Source organism: Ambystoma mexicanum, unplaced genomic scaffold (assembly GCF_040938575.1).
Source record: "Ambystoma mexicanum isolate Mex_15411 unplaced genomic scaffold, UKY_AmexF1_1 Mex_scaf57, whole genome shotgun sequence".
NCBI classification, from domain to species: Eukaryota; Metazoa; Chordata; class Amphibia; order Caudata; family Ambystomatidae; genus Ambystoma; species Ambystoma mexicanum.
The window spans coordinates 874,301-895,535 of record NW_027182474.1 but is presented as its reverse complement, the minus strand read 5'-3'; the positions used below and the strand labels follow the sequence as shown (position 1 = coordinate 895,535).

The 21,235-nt window shown below is 46.1% G+C and overlaps 1 protein-coding gene across 1 annotated transcript in view; it reads right to left on the bottom strand.

Annotated features, from left to right (window-relative positions):
* LOC138562529 (extracellular calcium-sensing receptor-like) overlaps positions 1 to 21,235 on the bottom strand; it is a 107,017-nt gene that overhangs the window by 47,099 nt on the left and 38,683 nt on the right. Inside the window, exon 2 of the mRNA XM_069642775.1 lies at positions 19,166 to 20,008. Coding sequence (XP_069498876.1) covers positions 19,166 to 20,008 — 843 coding nt within the window. The remainder of the gene's footprint in view (positions 1 to 19,165; positions 20,009 to 21,235) is intronic.

Genomic DNA, 21,235 nt, shown 5'->3' with positions numbered 1-21,235 from the left:
GTTGATTAGTCTTGGTCTTGAGAAATGACAATTATTGCTGCTTATTCATTAATTACTGTTTGCATTTTAAGTGTGTTGTGTGTAGGGACCCTAATAGGAGCAAAGATTATTTATTATTTATTTCTCATAATTAAAATATTTAAATATACATGAGAGTGTAAGAAGCAATCATTGAGTTGGCATTACTGAGCGTTTGGTCTGAAGTATTTGAACATAGGGCATCTATTAGAAGTGTGGTGTATTGATATGTAATAAATACTGCATGTCTTTAACACAAATATAAATGCTTACTGGAAGGTATGAGCAGTGGACTATCAATGAAAAATAATGTCTCATTAGCAAGCCTCTCCTGTGTAGGCACTCGTTGCAAGGGGTTGTTGCCTCTCCTGTGCTGATGAATGAGAGTAGGCACTCGTTGCAGGGGGTCGTTGCCTCTCCTGTGCTGATGAATGAGAGTAGGCACTCGTTGCAGGGGGTCGTTGCCTCTCCTGTGCTGATGAATGAGAGTAGGCACTCGTTGCAGGGGGTCGTTGCCTCTCCTGTGCTGATGAATGAGAGTAGGCACTCGTTGCAGGGGGTCGTTGCCTCTCCTGTGCTGATGAATGAGAGTAGGCACTCGTTGCAGGGGGTCATTGCCTCTCCTGTGCTGATGAATGAGAGTAGGCACTCGTTGCAGGGGGTCGTTGCCTCTCCTGTGCTGATGAATGAGAGTAGGCACTCGTTGCAGGGGGTCGTTGCCTCTCCTGTGCTGATGAATGAGAGTAGGCACTCGTTGCAGGGGGTCGTTGCCTCTCCTGCGCTGATGAATGAGAGTAGGCACTCGTTGCAGGGGGTCGTTGCCTCTCCTGCGCTGATGAATGAGAGTAGGCACTCGTTGCAGGGGGTTGATGCCTCTCCTGCGCTGATGAATGAGAGTAGGCACTCGTTGCAGGGGGTTGTTGCCTCTCCTGCGCTGATGAATGAGAGTAGGCAGGGGGTTGTTGCCTCTCCTGCGCTGATGAATGAGAGTAGGCACTCGTTGCAGGGGGTTGTTGCCTCTCCTGTGCTGATGAATGAGAGTAGGCACTCGTTGCAGGGGGTTGTTGCCTCTCCTGCGCTGATGAATGAGAGTAGGCACTCGTTGCAGGGGGTTGTTGCCTCTCCTGTGCTGATGAATGAGAGTAGGCACTCGTTGCAGGGGGTTGTTGCCTCTCCTGTGCTGATGAATGAGAGTAGGCACTCGTTGCAGCGGGTTATTGCCTCACCTGCGCTGATGAATGAGAGTAGGCACTCGTTGCAGGGGGTTGTTGCCTCTCCTGCGCTGATGAATGAGAGTAGGCACTCGTTGCAGGGGGTTGTTGCCTCTCCTGTGCTGATGAATGAGAGTAGGCAGGGGGTTGTTGCCTCTCCTGCGCTGATGAATGAGAGTAGGCACTCGTTGCAGGGGGTTGTTGCTCCTCTCGTTGCTGATGCACAGTGACTGGTTTCTTCTTTTCCCTGCCTTTAATCCTGCCACAGCCCCTGCTAAGGGGGGTTTGGACACTCCCCTTGGGGTGGAAGGAAAGCTCAGGAGGTAGCGTGATAAGAATTGCGTCAGTGGAGATGGTGATGGCATGATATAGAGAGCTCCATGATTTGCCTTTTGCCAATGATCACAAGTTCAAAGAAGAAACATAGGTTTTTGCCTTTAGTGAAGAGAATCGTAAGGGATGCCAAAGGTGGTAGACCAGATGGATAGGGAAGTGTAGGGCTATTTGGCCCAATGAAGATGAGTTTTAGAGGTGGTCATGTGGTGGTTATTAATCATCTAATCCTCAAATAACTCAAGACTAGACAATATTGTTTGGTAATTTTCAGTAGGGCTAGTCCTTTTCAAGGCAATTTGAGTATCTTTGGTGCACATCTTGAAAAGAGTGGGAAAGGACTCCAGGATTTCTTCAAGGGGTTTCACATAATAGTTGAACAGCCATTTGGATATGGCCATGCCTTTGTGAGATCCCATTTCTGATTGGCTGAGAATGGAAAGTGGCAGATCTGACAGTGGCCTGTCTGTCCCGGAGAAAGGAAGTGATTCATCTCAAGGCTGTGTCTTAGATGTCACATCAATATTGGAGTCCCTGCAATAAGATTTGGTAAAGGGCAGTGTCAAATTCTTCCAAGAGGTCAAATAGAAATGTAAACTATGGGGAGCTTTCATCCATGGTGGAAAAGAATACCTCTTTCATATGGAGCAGGGCCGAGCAGAGTGGTTCTCTGCTGCAGGCTGCTCTGAACTTAGATTGGTTTTGATGCAAAATGCTGTTGGATTGTCTGTTTTTCTAGAGGTTGTTTCAGCAGTCGGTGATGGTGGAGGTCTTGTGAGCCAAGGAGCTATCAACCAGTGCAGTGATGGCAGCGGCGCAGATTGGATATAATTTCTTTGTTTTTGTTAGTGAGGCACCGGTAAGTCTGTTCTATGAAGGCATACTTTCTTGCAGCGGTCTTGATAAGGTCTAAAAGTGCTGAATGTGCAATTACAGACCACAGTAGTGCCCGGCATTTGGTTGGACCTCAGGCGTTTGGAATGTGACGAGCCTGGAAATGTCTTTGGTCTTGTCTTGAAAGAAAGAAATGTGACTGGTTCATCTGCAAGATTCTATGAGGTAGGAGTGGTGGAGCTGCAGACTGTCAGAGTGTTTAGCTCTTTGGTATTTTTGAATATTTTAGAGGATTTGTTGCTGGCATGATCAAACCGGTTTTTGATGAAGTTTTTATTTTTTATTTTATTTGTATTGTATTATGGCTTCACTAACTAGAATACAAAGCAACCCTTTCACAAAGTCATAGAGAATAACATTTTGACACATTATATCACAATATTTCAAACAAATGCCATCAATACATCACCAGTCCAACATCGTCAACAGAAAAGCATATTAGATTGATTTTAAAACTTTTTTCGAACAATATTCGAAATTCCTAATGAGTTAATAAAATACAGAGAGAAAATAAACTAAGTTATTCCTCTAGGGCTTACTATTAGGCAGTCCTAGTAGTTCCTTTAAAAAGTTATGAAGTGCCAAAACAAGAGACGTATTGTCCCCCTACATGAGACAAGCCCAAAAAAGGTCAGCAGTAGACTCCCTCTGCTGGCCCAAAAATGTCTGAAAATAGAATGTAGAAGGTAGAGAAGAGAACAAGATGTATCAGTGACTAGATAGCCGATGACTGGTTGCAAAAGCGGCAAGCAGGATTCGCCCGAGAGTAGCCACCCCATTTGCTGGTACGATCTAATGTAGGCAATATATTGAATTTAAATCACATCTATGGTGATCTTGCATCGGCTGTAGGAAACAAACACAGATCTTTTGGCAAATCACATTTTTTTCCTCAGGAAACAGGCATACTCCTTATAGGAGGAGTAAGAGCCCACCAAGTCAAGTGTCTGCCATCATTCAAGCTCAATCAATTTCTTCTTGGTGGCCGCCGGTCTGTTTACTAGCTGTTCCGTCGAGGAATGTATGTCCTGTACAATACTGTCTATGGCTTTTTTTAAAGGCCATAGTGAAGGAACAGATTCTCCTCAGCAAATAATCCCCAAATTCTCATAAAGGGAGGAGGGAGTAGGGTTGCTAATTTTTGCATAGGAAGTCAATTGTTGCCATAGATATTGAGTTCTCAATAAAGTAAGCCCACATTCATGTTGAATGATAGCATTCGCTTAACTCGCCGGCAAACTCAAAGACATTTTCCATGCCAGGACCTGAGTGGTATCAAGAATACCACCCACATCCAAGAGTGTGAAGTCCAAGCCATACAACATAATAGGCTCTACCTTGTCTAGGTAGAATTTAATTGATGGAAGTAGAGACAAACTGCAAGCCCTCTTTAGTTGTGATATCAATGAATTAGCCTTTGCTTTTAAACTCACCCCAATCTCTGCCAAGGAGCTGATGTTGAACAAATTGTAACCCAAGTAGCGAGTAGATAACACCCTTTCGAGTCTTTGATCCCCCACCATTCAACACATAATTTGGGTTTAAGTTTGTTTGAAAAATTAACCACCTTGGATTTAGAGCTATTTAGCAAGAGATTATTACTGGCTGCAAGCAGAAATGGTCTAATTTCCTTTGCAGGCCTACTGGACTACGGTCAAAGAAGACCAAGTCGTCAGCAAATGCCATCCAGTTCAAATTAAGATGTCTGAACCCGACTGGAAAGGTGGAGTCATTTTCGCAAAGTATGTCAATGTCTGAGAGCCAGACAGCAAGAAAGCATTGGTGCAAGCGCACTGCCCTGCATCCCTCCTACTAGGGTACAATGAAGGAAAAGGCCCCTTCCCTCGTGAGTATAACTCTTAGGGTGGTCTTATTATGTAAACTGGCCAACAATCGTATCAGGTGCTCCGGTTCTTTCTTTTTCCATAATTCTGACCGTAAAAGATTACGATCCACCCTGTCAAAGCCAAGCTCACGTCTAGAGAGGCCATATATACTAAGCCCTGATCCCCTCTCTTGAACAAGGCCCTAAGCTGAGCCATAACAGTTGCATTTGCGAAGTTCTGTACTTGATACAATGAGAGTACTCCAAGCCTCCCCAAAGTCTAATTTACCCCATGTACCTCTTGTTAGGCAGAGTCATATGCAGTACCCTTTGGGAACACCACACAAAATTAAGACTACAAGTGTAAGTACAATTTCACCATTGGTACAAGCCTGTACTACACAGTAAAGTGGTAGCGATGGCTGAGCAGCCAGACCTATCTCAAGAATAAAGTGAGCAGTATCAGAAGTTACACAAAGGACAGCAATTGCTATGGTTCAAACAAACACTGATTCAAGGTTTCAGAGTAAAAGAATATACATTTATTTACACCATCAGTTCTAAAACTGTTCACTATTATAAAGCAGTAGAAAATCACAATCGTAATACACTACACCACACACAGTCAATTCTGGACAAGATAAGCTCAAAATGAAGTGTGAGCAAAATAGCACTCCAGCAATTTAAAAAGGGAGGGAAAGAACAAGGTTATCAAAAATCAACAACACCAACAAGTGATAGGCAGGGCAATCTAGAAAAGGCATACTACAATTAGGATTCAAATCAATAGATCTGGGCCAATGTTAATGGTTCAGAGTCTTTGCAGAGGATCACACAGTTCAATGTAGTTCACAGTTAAGTCTTTGCCAAGAGTTCATAACGAAGTTGGTCGGAGGAAAAGTCATTCAACAGAGTAGAGAAGGACAAGCCTTTGCAGAGGCGAAAGATTTAAAACACATTCACCGCGGTCGTGCAGAACGAACGACCGGATTTGAACAGTACCTTAGATGAAGAGGAATGCTGTAGCTGAGGCAGTAGTTCCGGGCAGTTCCTGCAGGCTCACGGTTCCTGAAGCGACTGTCGGACTGACAAGAAGGAGGAAGACTGGAGGGTCCTGCGCTGCCCAGGGAAGAAGCCAGCAGCAGAGCAAAACGTCAAATAAAAGGTGCGCTCCTTACAAGCACAAAGGGACTCTTTCTGACTGGCTATCCGGTTTCCTGTAGCACAGCAAATTCGACCAGGCTGAAGAGGAGGTCCAAGGGCTTTGTGAGCTGGTTGGTCCCACCAGGATCAAGGGGAGAAGACTCCTTGCGGATCTCCTCTGTCGTCGAAGTTTCAGGCAATTCAGACCTGCAGCAGGGCTTCACCGGGAGGTTCAGTAGTTGCAGCAGTCCTCTAACTTCAGCTCCTCGTTGGTTCTCTCGATCCAGTGGCGACTCTGCCTTCCAAGGACCAGAGACCTGCTTTTAAGCAGTTTTCCCCCATTCACACAGACTGGCTGTCAATCACACAGCAGGGTGGCTGTCCTGGCCGGACAGTCACCTAGCCAATCAAACCAGAGTGCGACTTGGGTCTCCAAGGAGACCCTGTGCACGGGGGCTAAAACCCCTACCTCACATTCAGCCCACCCAGACACTCAGGCGCCTAAGGAGGGCTTCTGTGTAGAAGCCCGCCAAAGGACGGCAAACAAAGGAACCAAACCTGGTTTGGCATGCAGAGTAAAACACATGAAAAACCTTTACAAAAAGAAATAGCGAATAAACCCAGCCAGAATCGAATAAAAATAAAAGGGATCCAGCGGGTTTAGAGTTTGAGGCTACCACCATAGCCTCTAACTATACCGAAGCTATTTTCATAGCTAGCGGTAGAAAGAAAAGGGTAGATACCGCTGCCACCAGCCAAATCTTAGAGAAAGGGGAAAGAAATAATGTTCCATGAGAAACAGACACAAAGGGATAACTATTTACCCTTCCAGTACTCTATGGAACATAGTTTGTTCTGGGTCTGTAAATTTAGAAAAGACTAGTAAAGTCAATGGCAACTTTACATGTTCTGGGGGACAGTAGTCAGCCCCAGAAAATGGAGTTTAAAGTGGGAAGTCTGAAAAGACAACCCTGTGTCACTGCACCAAAGGTGCTGTGTGACACTCAGTAAAAAGATGATGCCTATGGAGTTGGTGAGACTCCATATCCATGAACTCAACAATGTACAACACACAGTAAAACACATGTAAGAGTGAGAAAAAAGGCTCACACTCTTACCAGGTGAAAAAAAAAAATCCTAGAAATCCAGCAAAGCTGCTGAGGGACTCAGTAGGTAAGGGAAACTAGCCATTCTGGAGAATTCTCCCTAACACCTCTCTCAACAGGATGGTCTCAAAGATTTTTTTGCTAGAAGCGCTACCAGTCTGTAGTTGTTAGGATCGACATGTCTTGTATTTGTATTTGTATTTTATTTATTTGTATAGCGAACCAGACCCGAGGGCAACCGGGCGCGTATCTTGGAACAACAGGTAGATATATGGCAATGATTACAGTTACAATGATACAACGGAGTAAAGTACATAGCAGTGCAAAAAGGCAAGGAGGTTGTTGTCAAATAATAAGGCGACAAGAATTAGGTGGCCTGTGAAGGCAGTTAGTCAAACGTGGCGGATAGCCAGAGCTTAGCTTTTTGTTTGAATAGAGTTGGAGACGGCAAGGATCTGATGGTGAGTGGCAGTGAGTTCCAGTGTCGCCTTTCTTATGGATTTAAACAATGTGCGAAAGCAACCAACTGTTAGGCATCCGTGCCAACTCACAGACTGTTTTGAACAAAGAGTGAAGAATTCTAGCCCACAATTGAGGATCGATCTTAAGGACCATTGGCGACATAGCCAGGGGCCCTCAAGCCTTTTGCCTTATTAATGGCCCATACTATGTCCTCTTCAATCCAAGCACATGGCGGTATGATCTTAGATTCCCAGTGCTTACTTTCACATCTTGAGCTTGGAATCGCATATATTTCAGAGAAAAAAGCAACCCATGTCTCTTCAGGGGGATCTTTTTGTTAATAATGCCCCATAATTCTGCACAATGTGTTGATCTGAGAGTTTCTAACTTCCCCCAATTATCATTATTGCATTTACTTATCTTAATAGACTTCAAGTGATTCTTATAAGTGGATTGTATCTTTTTCCTAGCCTTCAGACAGAGGTCAGTATTGCAGGTGCCCTGCCTTAATTCTTTTAACTGTTATCTTTGTTCTTGCTTAGCGATGGCTATCCTTTGGTCTGGGATATTTAAATGAGTCCCTGAGAAAAACCTTTTTTTTCTCACACCTACCAAGCTCAGTCATTGAAACATCAATTCATTCAAGTGCTCAATGATGGCTCCCTCCCCATCAGTCCATTCTACTTTGAATTCCCTTTGTACAATCCTAGTGAAAGAGCAGCAGTTCGAAGCGTTCCATTTAATAGTGAGACCCCTCCGCCCGAGCTCCAGAATGGCAGAGGGCAGATATAGGCTATAGACACTCATTGGAAAGTTTAAGGTAATGGTCAAAAGTGAATGGTCGCTAATGCACATGCCTCTAACACTTCAAGGTGAGCAATTGGATTCCAGCTCCTGTGAAACGAATATAGAATCAATCCATGATCTCTTTCCATTCCTTTAGCAACTCTAAACCTCTCCCCTATACACTGGATCCTCAGGCCAACAAAAAGACAAACCCCATTGGGACCGAGTAGAGTGCCAACCCCCCCCCCCAAATCCCTGGGGTAGTATTGATTAAGTCTATTGTCCCTTTGATTCCTCTCCACATGTTTATTGAGGCCCTCCAAAAACAATCCGAGTTGAAGTCCCCTCCCAAAGGTATACTGTGCGGTAAACCGGACTCCAACCAGCTGGCAATGATAGCACCCACTACTTCCAGAATGCTTTTCAGTCTGGTAGAGACTGGGTTCCAATACACATTCATGAGTAAAAGGACCCCCTTCCCGATGTCTGTAAAGTCATTTGGATAGCCAGAATATGATATGATACTGTGTCAATCTCGATGCAATTATCCTCTTATCCTCTTGGGCTCCCTCTCAGACCTTTTCTTGCTTCTTTAGAAAAGCTAACAAACCCCTGAATATTTGTCTTGTTCCAAGCCATAGTTTCCTGGTACATAAGGCAATGCATTCTATTTAGATTTTGATCCTTTGTTGCTTTGGCAATATTCATGAAATCACAGACGTTCCATGAAGAGATGGTGAGTGCAGGCTTTAGGTTAAAGACCGATCGAAGATTGCTTCACCCTATTAACCTTATTGATTTCTGCTTCCAGCCATGACCACTCCTGAGCGAAGGGCTTTATGTCAAGCCTGTCATGCCTCCCACGTTACTATTGACTGGATTTAGACCTTTTGTTTGACCACCGGACTTGCTAACCCTCAGAAATGCTTTGGACTCTGCCTTTCCCTTTAATTTGTACAAATCAAAACCCATGAAACATATGGATTCTGCGTCCTCCCATACTAAACGTGTGACACGAATAGAGTGGAAATGACTTGCCAATTGATCCTCACCCACCTCTGGGTACACCACAAGGTCAATGTCATCAGTGTGCAATAAGTGAAGCAAAGGTATTGTGCAAAAGGTTTCCAAAATGTTCCCCCTGTTCAATACAACATCGCCTCAAACTTCTTGGTTTGCCACCCATGCCAAAGTTGTGGTTAAAGCATCCAGGGGTTTCAAAGCTTCGTCGGAGCAGACCGTAGTAATTGCAGAGGACTTGATGGGGGTCATAGCTTGAGATACACTCCTCCTTATCGCCTCCTTGAAGATTGGGAGCTTTGAGTTCCCAGTAGCCTGACCAGGATCCTCACATTCATTGTCATCCAAACCTTGGTCACAACGGAATCCCTGTGTAAGGTCAAACCCTTATTGTGTTGAAAGGCTCTCTGGGCATCATAAATGACAATATTTTGGACCGAAGAGTTTTGTTGGAGGTTATACACAGTGTTTGTGCAGCGATAAGGGGAGGTGCTCGAGGGACTAAAAAGGGCCCCTGACCAACCTCGTTAGTTTTTCTTCTTGATTTGCAAGGTCCCTCTTGGGTATCCTTGGCATTTATTTGAGTAAATTCCATAGATTCATCAGACATTGATAAATTGTGTATGACGTTTGTTGAAGAGTTATGCCAGTTGAGATTCGCTGCAAGGCTTTTTGGTATTTTGGGGCTTTTAGGGTTGTTTCACCTTGCGTGCCTTCTTTTTTTCTCCCTCTTTGCATCTGCCATTGTTGGAGTGGGCTAGAAACAATCTCTGTGCCTTGGCTATATTTCCCAGTTTGCTCTACTTCAGATATTTCTGGCTGAACTTCTATCAGCTCTAGGTAGTTCAGGGCACACACCCCTGCCCCTAACATCCCTCTCAAGATTGGCAATAGTAGACAGTACAATATTGACATTATTGCCTACTTCAGACAAATGTTATGTGTTAGCCCAACACTGTCTTTGATATTGTCATATAGTCTGATAATTTACTGTATTACCAAGTGAAGGGCCGCAATGGATGTAGGACCCAAAGAGTCAACGTTGTGGAGTGTGATAGATTCGCCCCAACCCATAGTGTTTTTTGGTATCCCTGTGGGGGATTGGAGGACAAACAAAATCTACCAACAGGCTTTTGTTGGGAACAAAACTCAGCGGTTGCTCTGTGCAGCCCACGCTCCCTTGTGGCGGGCGTTTGTTACAAAGGGCCTGATTCACAGAGCTTTTTCTTATGGGATTGTGCCATTGTAAAGTGCTTCTGTGAATCCGGCCATAAATGTCCCATTGCTCCTGTGTCTTGATCTTCTAGTTTTCTGTGTGTCCCCCCAAATTCATGCAAAGAGGCAGAAATACAGCATCATTGAGTCATCAAAGGGTGCTTTTATCATGATATCCCTTTTCTTCCCCACAAACCACCCATTGCCTTGCCCCGCTGCACGGTACCCAGCATCCATCTGGGACACCCCCTCATACAGGAGAGGGTTGGTTGGTGATCTCACTTCTTTCAGTTTGGAGAGCCGCCTCCCCAGGTTTCATGTGAGACTGGCCAGATTGGGCCCCTTTGTTTGTGAGTTAGCATCTTTTGACTCCACCACCCTTGCCATATTGATGCCCAGAGTAAGATTAGAAGTTAAACCCTCTGTGTTGGTGACCGTGACCTTGCCCGCCAATTTAAGAGCATCCCAGCCTGTGCCAAATCAACCTCACGCATAACCTGGGGTTTGGCGCATTCTGTGATGTTATCTGGCGCTGGTGGAGACCCATGTGGGTAGGAGGCACCGTTACCACGTTCCTGCCGCTTCTTTTTTTTTAAACTTGTTTTTATTAGAGATTATGTTAAACAGGTTACATCTTTTTCATCCAACATCAACGATCATCAGAAAAAGAAAGGGTATTGTCGTTAAACAAAAACAAATACAATCTAATTCCGCATTACAACAATACTCTTGTGAACTTTGCATCCGTATTTAACTTCCGTTTAGAATGTCCAAGAAAGTTGACAGTTTATCTCTTTCTTCCCCTCCCACCCCTCCCTCCCCCCGCCCTACAAGACTTCGTTGAGTTCCGCTGAGGATTGTGTTTTCTGATGTGTGCTGAGTTGCTTGAAAGATTAGATACATTTCAGGGACCACCTTGTTTGGGAGGTAATCAGTGTTTCTTTGTCTTGGGTAATGTGTTCTGTTGACATGTGTTCTTTCATAGCGTGGAGCTATGGGACTGCGTGGCCTCTACATGTCAGTGTATCATTCCCGGCATGTATTTGTTAAGAAACTCCATCCAGAAGATGTTGCATTGTGTGGATTTCCCATGTATGGATGATGTAATCTTTTCCATGGTGCACATATTGGAGGCCACATTTACCCATTCTTTTTCGGTCGGGGGTATAGGGGATTTCCATTTCGTGGCTAAGAGAACCCTTGTTGGTAGTAGCAGCAGCGCAGTGATATCTCTGACCCTCCTCCACTCATCTTCATTTTTTTCAAAACCAAATAGTACTAGGTAGGGGTCTGCTGGCCTCTGGATCCTGTCTAGATCCCTAATCCACCCTAGGACTTCATTCCAGTATACTTTGATTCGAGGGCAACCCCACCACATATGCCAATAATCTGCCGTGGATACACAACCCCTCCAACACATTGGACTGGATGATTGATACATTTTAGAGAGCCTGTGCGGGTCATACTTGTAGTATTTGGGTTCATCATACTACAGTACTGCCATCTGTTCAATAGTTTAATTGCGTGCAATTTATATTGGCATGAGATCGAAGCTTTGGGGGTAGCCCGACATATCTTATCCCACGTCTCTGGATCAATATTTTCCCCAATGTCCCTCTCCCATTTTAGTCTAAGGGGTTCTGTTGAGCCCTTTCCTGCCTCTATTAACGTTCTATATAGGACCAAGATCAGTCCCTTTGTTTCAGTCCTGGCGTCTAATATGGTCTCAAATGGGGTTACGTCCCTTTTCAACTTGTCCTTCAATTCGGGTCTCGTCAGGACCCCTTTGATCTGCAAGAAGTGAAATGCAGACAGTACATCTATACCAAGTGCTTCCTCCAGCTGGGGGAGTGTGATGAATGAGTCTTTTTTCAGGAGTTGTCCCACCCTTTCCAGGCCTGCTTCATACCAGGATTGAAATCTCTCTATGTTAAGAATCTGGTCATTGATGCCAGGGGACCATAGTTGATTTAGTGGCGACGGCCATGTAGTGATATTTTCATTTCCCTGCCTTCTCGCCATATGTCCCATATGGTTTCGAATATCGGGTGTGCTTTAGATTTCTTCAATACCCTCCTTCTTGGGGACCATAGCCACTCAGAGATTGTGGCCAGGGATAGGTAGTGATTGGCTATGGTGATCCACTGGGGTGTTTTCTGGTCACGGCAATGGGGAGTGAGGACTCATAATTGAGCCGCTTCGTAATATTTTTGGATATCCGGGAGGCCCACCCCACCTTTATCTTTTGGTAATGTCAAGTTGGAGTATGCAATTCTGGGTTTTTTCCCCTCCCATAGGAACTTTAGGATCGCCTTCTTGACTTCTGCGAAGAATTGGCGTGTCATCTGGATGGGAAGCATTTGAAAGGGGTATAAAAATCATGGGAGACAGGTCATTTTTATTGCGTTTAAGTGTCCCAACCAGGATATGGTTAGTTTGTCCTGCCAGGTAAGGTCTGCCTGAAATTTTTGGAGAAGCGCTGGGAAGTTAGCCTCATATAGATCTCATAGCGATCTTATGACATGTATCCCTAAGTATTTCAATTTCTCGTGTTCTATCGTAAGACCCAAGGAAGAATATCTTTCAATGTTCGCTTCCGTCGATCCCTGTAGGGGGAAGAGTATTCACTTGGATTTGTTAATTTTAAACCCTGATATGTGGCCATATTCTCCCAATAGGTCCAGTGCCCTGGGGATGGATGTGTGGGAATTCGTCAGATGGAGGAGTAAATCGTCAGCATATGGTGCTACCTTATATTCCATCTGCCCTAATCGCAGTCCCTCTACTTGGGTGTCGTTCCTCATTTTTTGGGCCAGGGGTTCTACAGAGAGGGCGAAGAGAATAGCCGATAGGGGGCATCCTTGCCGGGTGCTGTGTTTTAACTTGAACCATCTCGAGTACACCCCGTTGACCGATACTGAGGCTCTAGGTGCTGTGTAAACTGCTTTTTATCCCTCTCCTGAATCTTGGGCCTATACCTACGGCACGAAGGACTGCAGCAAGGAATTCCCATTCCACCCTATCAAAGGCTTTTTCAGCGTCAATGGAGAGTAAAGCGGTTTCCCCGATCATAGCTTGGGAGGCCGCAACCAAGTGGAGAGTTTGTCTCATGGTGTCTGCTCCTTGTCGCCCGATTATGAATCCAACCTGATCGGGGTGGACTAGATGTGGCATGTGAATCTCTAATCTGGCTGCAAGTACCCTCGTGTAAAGTTTGGCATCAAGATTGAGTAAAGATATATGGCGGTACGACCCGCAGCATTTAGGGTCCCTTCCCTCCTTGGGGATGACCGATATGAGTGCACGAACGAAGGAGTCGGGCGCGATTCCCGTGTCGAGGACCTCATTAAATAATCCGGTCAGAAATGGGGCTAGGAGGGCGCTAAAGGTTTTATAGAAACCGGCTGTGTATCCGTCTTCTCCTGGGGATTTGCCCAATGTTAGCCTTTTGATCGCTTGGTGTATTTCCTCCTCAGTTATGGGGGACTCGAGTTGGGCTGAGTCTGTGTCTGTTACTTTATGGAGAGCGATGTCAGCAAGGTAAATATCTATCTCTTGCAAGTTTGAGTCTATTTCTGATGAGTATAGGGATTCGTAAAAGTCAGCGAACAGTTCGGGGATAGATGGTTTATTCTGCTCTTGGTCGGGGGTGTTATCTATTATCCTTTCCCTTCTTTAACCTTTCCCTATCTTTAACCTTCCATTCCACCCTTTGCATCCTAAGTCTAGCCGCTAACAGTGTGTCAGCCTTATCTCCTTTTTCGTAGAATTTTTGTTTTAATAAATGCAGCCTGCGTGCTATCTGGCCATGTTCTCTGTGACAAAGTTCTTCCTGTTTCTTTCTAGCCTCTTGGATCTTATCGGGGTCTACAATGTCCCCTTCCCTAGCTTCTCTATCCAGTTGACATATTTCTCTCCGAAGTTTATTTTCAATAAGGGTTCTTTATCTTTTCTTCCTTGCTCCCTCCCGTATAAGGATCCCCCTCTAGGTCGCTTTGGCCGCTTCCCACACTGCCTGTTTGGAGACCTCCCCGGTGTCGTTGGCTTTGAAATATTCTCTGATCTCTGTTTTGAGTTCCTCTCTAAAGACAAGGTCTTTCCATAGGGCCTCATTGCACCTCCATTTCCCACCTCTGGTAGGCAAGTGTTCCCACAGTATATCAGTTGTGACCATGTCATGATCAGACCATGTTATTGGTGTGATCTCAGAGTGTGATGTGATGTCGTACAGCTCCCGTGAGAGGTAGATATAGTCTATTCGTGTGAAGGTATTGTGTGGAGGAGAGTAGAACGTGTATCCTCTTTCATCTGGGTTCATTGCCCTCCATGTATCAACCAGCGCATATACTTGCATCATGCTCACATATTCATCACGATCCCCTCTCATCCCAGTATCAACGGTTGGGTGTCCCGTTTTCCAATCTAAGTTGTGGTCTGCCCACAGGTTAAAGTCCCCACCCAGCACAATATGGCCAGCGGCCTCTAACATTATTTTGGGGATGGATCTAGAGAGAAATCTGAACTGTCCCACATTCGGGGAGTAGATTGTGGCAATAGTTACATCAACCTTCCCGATGGTTCCAGCTACTAGCAAGGCTCGCCCTTCCATGTCCGACCAAGTTTTGGAAACAAGAAATTCAATTCCCTTTTTGATAAGGATACCCACCCCCCTTTGCGCAATGCCCCAGAGCCCCAAAATTCCATGCCAAAACGTTTCCCCAGGATGGGTCTCTCTTCCCCCTTCATGTATTTGGTTTCCTGTAGGAGTAGGATGTCAAGCTTGGCCCTTCGAAACTCCCTTAGTACTAGTGATCTCTTGGTTTGTGAGTTAAGCCCCTTCATATTAAGCATCCCCACTTTCAAGGGGCCCCGTATGTTAACTTCAAGGGTGGCCATCTATATGTGACAGTACAGTATTCGCAATGATATGACGCCATTCCTCGTTTTTCATGCCCTCAACCAACATCAGTATTGTCTCCCTCTCAGCGGTAAGTAAAAAATCCATCCCAAACATTCCCTCTTCCATGTCTTGCGGTCCCTCGCCCTCCCTCCCTCCTTCACCCCCTCCCTCCGTCGAATTACGGCATCCGAGCAGGTCCAGTTAACCTCACTGAACCAGCAACGAACCACCAGCAGGGACCATTATCACGCGGTCCTTTCGCTAACAATAACTACAACATAACTCTGAGCCCCAACTCCATCCCCACCCTTCAATTTCAACTCTCAACCGTCCAGCGTGGATTTTACGCCAAGCCGAAAAACTACCCCCACCATGGTTGCTTACTTAACGAAGAGTCAATTGTCATTGGCCCGGTTCAGCTGCCCTCCTCCGGGGAGGCGTTACCTCTACGAAATGTTCTCGATCCTTTGACTCTCTGTCTCTTAGGGCCTTGAAGTTTCCATTCTCTCCCGTCGCTTCTCTGTGCCTCTCCATCAGTCCTTCGTTCACTTGTCTCAACGAGTTCGGATATGCATGCCTTTATTTCTCTCTCTGATTATAGTCTAATCCTCGTGCCATTGTGTTCGAAAGAGAGGGAGAAGGGATATCCCCACCTGTATCGGGTATCACGCTCCTTCAACCATTTCGTCAGAGGCCCACACATCCTCCTTAGAGCCAGTGTCATGGCGGATAGGTCCTGATATATGGTTATCTGAGCCCCATTAAGGGAGAGCACCCCTCCACGCCTTGCTTTCTCAATGATCTTGGCCTTGTCTTGGTATCTGTGGAAGCGGGCTAAGACCGATCTTGGACCACCCGGCGTGCCTCCCGCCCTGTGGATCCTCTCAGTTCTTGGTTTGTCAATCTCATCGTCGGCTGCTAGAATCTTGATGATGTCATGAAGTGTCGTTTTTAGGCTCTCCTCAGTCTCCCCTTCTTGTTCTGGGATTCCAAAAAAGCACAGATTATTTCGTCTCTCTCGATTTTCAAAATCATCCATTTTTAATATGTATTCTTCCTCTCGCTGCTTCAGATATGTGATTCTGTGTTCCTGTTCGTCTCTAAAGTGTCTATTGAAGCTTGCTTATTCTCAACTCTCTCTAACCTGTCCTCCATCTTGTCTATGCATTGGGAGATCTTGTCAATTTTGCCACCTATATTGGCCCCCATATACTTTATCTCAGCTAGCAGGGCTGCTGTGTCCCCTTTTGTGGCAGCTGTCTCACCATGTGCCGCTGTTTCGGTAGCCATCCTGGAGGGGGCGGTTGTGAGGGAGGTGGGAGCGTAGGCGTAAGTGGCTAGCTTCGCTTTTGCTAGCATATATTCGGGAGCCTGTCACGTATCTTCGGATTCCGGGTTAGCGTGAGTAAGGTGCAGGGGAGTCACTCTAGGGCTACACCATGTGCTCCCAAGTCTCTTGCCCACTTTCATGCACAAGTTGGTCTGTTTGATCACAGGGAATGGACACGTCAAGTTCTCCCTATGACGCATATTTCGTGCCACCTGGAGGGTCCTTGATGTAAAGGGGAGGTTGTGGGGTATCCCCTTAATAGCATTCCTATTCTAGGCTGGGTCACCTGAGGAGGCACACGCCCCTGTTATGAGGGCCCTACCCTCCGTTTCGGCAGCCTTTTGTTGGTTCGATGGCTTCTGTGCGAGGTTTTTCCACCTCAGGTGCATAGGGGTGCACTATGTGGGATGTTCCCTCATGGAAGGCGTGGGAGCACCCAAATAGATCCGTGTACTTTCCCTGCATTTAACCCGGGAGGGAGGCCACAGTTCTGAGTGGGTGCTCTGCGATCAACGTCCCTTAATGGTGGTTGCCCCTTTTCTTAATTCCATTTGGGGGGCGTGTGGATTGTGGGACTCAGGGGCTCTGCCTTGCTGATTCTGAGGGCCTGTGTAGTGAGGTGCACCATAAGGCGTGGAGATAAGGTCTTCAGGTTTCTGCTGTATTTTTTACTGCTACCTGGCCAGGGGTAGGGGAGACAGTGGTTCAAAATGCAGTGTTTATAATCAATACTTTCAGGTGCTAGCTGGGGAGAGCAGTCCTTCTTTTCCCTTAGTTCCTCCTCCCTCTCCTCTCCATCCTCCCTGCCCTCCTTCCCTCTTCTCCTTCTCCTCCGTGCTTCATGAGCTGGGCATAGTGCCAATCCCTTGATACGGCTTGCTCTGCTCTGCCTTGAGGTGTTCACTGAGGAAGCTCCGGGTGGAGATCTACCACACGCTCGAATGAGCAGGCCCCAGCCAGGCCCCTGTGTCTCGCCTTAGCCAGGAGGGGCGGGGGGTGCAGCATGTCGGAGGCTTGGCTTTATTAGATGTTCGCGGCTCTGCTCCTCATCACAGTGCTCCGTCGGGCGGTGTGTGCAGTGACATGCACCCCACGGTCGCAGGCAGCCTCCTCCCACCCGATCACAGATGCCAGGTCCTCCGCACCACGTGACTCTGATTTGTCTTGCACGGAGCGAATGCCAACGGCGGGGGACTTGTGAGCCACCCCGTATGTTGAGAGGGCCAGCTGTAATCTCCGACTGGGCTTGGAGGGGAGGAGTACTCACATATGGGGCCTCCAGGCGTCCGTTATCGAGTCCTCCGCTCCACGGTTCAGAAGTCTCGGAGGGCGCGGGGGGGTGCGGGTGGGCAGGCTGCCGCACACCCCTTCAGGACACCCTGGGCACGAGGGATTCGCCCGCTCCGCTGCTTCAGGGCCAAACCGTGGAGGCCGTGCTTCTCTCCTTAGCCTCGCTTCCCCCTTCACCAACTGGAAACTTCGTTCGCGGTTTTCTCCCAATTTCCTTCACCGATTTTCATCAGGTTTTCTTATGGAATGGTGGGGGGGTCTTCAGATGCTCAATCCTTCGCTTTGCTTTCAGGGGGGGGCGTAATGTGGGGGCTCAGCTCACATTACGGACCTGTGAGAACGGAGCTCACACGGGAAAGCTGGTCATCCGTGCGCCCCCTGGTGGCCGACCTCCTGCCACTTCTTAATTTCGAAATAACTGTCTGGTTCACTGGACTTACTCTATAGCAGTGATTGGGCTAATGGAACAGTTAAATGTTCGGAGTGAGGTAAAACAGGTAAATGATAAGGAAACTGAATGAGACAAATGAAAATACTAACTGTTCCAGCAAACAGCTGTTAGTCGCTACTCACAGTTATCCTGCTGACCACAAGGAGAATCCCCCAGGTAATTATTGCTGGGCAGAAGATGTCCGAAGCGTCAACCCCCTAGCCAGAGTTGCATCAGCCGTGATCTGCTCTAAAACAGCCACATTTTGCAAATGAGGTCCGTAGGGACAAAGGTTACTGTTGCCAAATGCGGGTTGGCCCAGAGGTGGCTTGTTGTGTAAGTACGTTGCTACACCGGGACCACATTTCAATGCCCGCTCACCCACAAAGACACCAAGACACTCTGCCTCATTCTGCCATTTTTCCTCCTGAGGATGGCTTGATAGTATCTTTTGTTGTATAATATGTGGTATTGTGTGTATGGAATGGTATTATCAGATTTTCTAGATCAGTCACCTACCTGAAAAAGAGATCATGTGTATTTTCCCTTAAGAACAAAAAAATGTAATGGACTAATACAATAAGAATCTAGTGAATGGATTGGGGTTTAGAAATCTTAACCTGAAAAGAGATAAAAATTTGCTTTGAATTTGGATTGGAGACTGTGAAACGTCAGTCTGATCCCCAACATATGGAGTTCCAGAGGGCAGCCACCTACCAGGAAAAATATTGGCCACCTCACCAAGTCAGCTTAAAGGATGAAACTGGCAATAGATCCAACGAAGAAGCTCTTAGCTGGTGGGCAGGTAAGTAGCGAGAGAAATTCTCTTGTAGAAACCACAGGCCCATTTTGTGTGGGCCTCTATGAAATAGGGAGGAAGATAGTCTGTGAAAGAGGAGGTTAGCAGCGTAACGAGATTGCTGAGACTGATGGACAGGAGCACGAGTAGAGTCATGAACATGTATAGAAAAAGGCATAGAGACAAACTCGCAAAGCAGAGAGCAATTGAATGTGCTGAGCCATGCTAATGGGGCGGCCAGCAACAGAATAGGTGGATCGTGAGCCAGGGCTGTCAGGACTGAAGAGGGACAAATGGGATATAAAATTGCATAAACATCTCCCCCTTCTAAGTTAACTTATTCTTTATAGGCATGAGTGCCAGTCTTCACATTTTATAGAAAATCGAGAGTGACGTTACTTGCCTGCCATGGTTGGATATCTTGGATGCTTCCGCAACTTCCATTGATGAAAGGCCCTTGCCCCAGTTTGCACGACATCAGAGTATGTAAGGCGTGTGCAAATGCATACACCGCCAGGTAAGTGTGGTAACTATAACTCATGTCATTCATCTCGAAGAAAGGTGTGTCCACGTTAACCAAGGTCTGGTTCTCTGCACAAGAATCAGACTTGACTGTATGGTCTCCAGCTACTGGTGCTCCACTATCATTGAGCTCACGCCACTTACAGTTAAACACCTTTTCCCAAAAGACTTTAATGAAAATATCATCCTGCGTTCGGGATGGATGGAGTTGGTGTAGCATCTCAATAAACCCTGGCATGTCCGTGGCATGCGGCGAGAGTGCTATGGAGCCATTGAAGGTCTTCCAGGCCTGCTTTCGGAAGAGCCCAGGGGTTAATGTAAAGGATTCTGAGAAGACCAAGACTTTATCCGTCACATTCTCTGAGGCAAGAGCCTCGATGAACATCTTTGTATGAACTTCAGAGCTGTTAATAATGACCACCCTCACACGGTACCCGCTTATCATTCGGACAACTCGATGGATTTTCTCGAAGGAGTAGCTCAAGTGGATCTTTTCCATGAAGGCCACACATCCACCATTTTTGTCAACCCCCTTCTTTATGTCCTGGCCACCCTGCACACCCACATCATCATCAGAAGTGATTATTCCAATCCATGTCCATCCAAAGTGCTTCATTAAGCGGGCCAGGGCGGTGATCTGCAAAACGTTGGCAGGCACTGTGCGCAGGAAGGACGGGAACTGGAGCTTGTTGCTTAGTGTTGACAGTGAGGACCCATAGCTGACCTGTACCAAATAAAACAATCATGAGAAAGTTGCACATAGTGTTGACTTATGATACCTCTCAATGTTAGTTGTAGGGGTAGGTGACAACAGTGAAAAATATGGAGCCAGGAAAATGGTAAAATGGCACCCATTTGTAATCTGTTCCTGAATATCATTGACCCTTCAGAAAATATTCTATACAACAGAAAACCCTGCCACATATTATGAACATTGGCGTAAAATTATTTAAAGTATCCAGGATTGTATAATTGTTGATGATTCAAGAGGCATTTAACACAAGCTCAAAATACCACTAGCAAAGGGACACTCCCTCCAACAAGGAAGGTGAAGAGATATTCTTTTTGCAAAATATCATTTGAATTAAGATGTGTTTGGGGCTATTGGAAATTCCCTCTTTCGCACCTTCCAACCACTTTACAAGAAGCAGAAACATTTACTAAGGAGATAACTGATGCACAGCATTCATTGCAATGCTGAATACAGATTCCACAAATGTGGAGTGGTAGGTGTTACAGGCAATCGATGCCCATTAGGCAAATTCAATTCTTTGTGTGCATGTTAGTTTGGAATGCATAGGAGATGTTGACTACCTTGTCTCGTATCTGTGTGGGTGGTAGTCTTGAGTTTGTTGTGGAGGTAGGATGGTGCTGTCAGGTGGATATACTTTGTATACAATGCAGAGTCCTTTAAAAGCAATTATCTGGGGTATCAGACTCCAGTTGAGTTTGGAAAGTGCTGGATTTATCCATGAGTGTTTGGATAGTTGCACAATGAGTCTTGCCGCGCGATTCTGTATGGTTTGCAGGGGAGACCGGTGACTAGAACGTTCCCATAGTACAACTAGCACAAAACTAGTGCTTGGACTGTGGTGTGGGAATCATGAGGTGGAAAGATACGTTTTATCTTGCATAGGAGATTTAGTTGTAGGTTGCACATTGTGATGATGTCAGCATTGTGGTTTGTGTAGGTATGTTAATGGTTGATGCTAAAACCGAGGGATTTCAGAGTTGTGGAGAGGAATATATGTGGTTTGTCTGCGGTGAGTCCTTTAATACATTGTGTGGGGTTGGGCTTGTGCCTGGGGGGGCAGATAAGGAGGTATTTAGTTTTGTAGGGGTTGTGATTGAGGATGTGGGTGGCCATCAGATGTGATGGTAGAGAGACAGCGTTTGAGGGTATATGGAGTTGTGAAGGGAATGGCATTTTTAAATAAATGTGTGTGCTGTC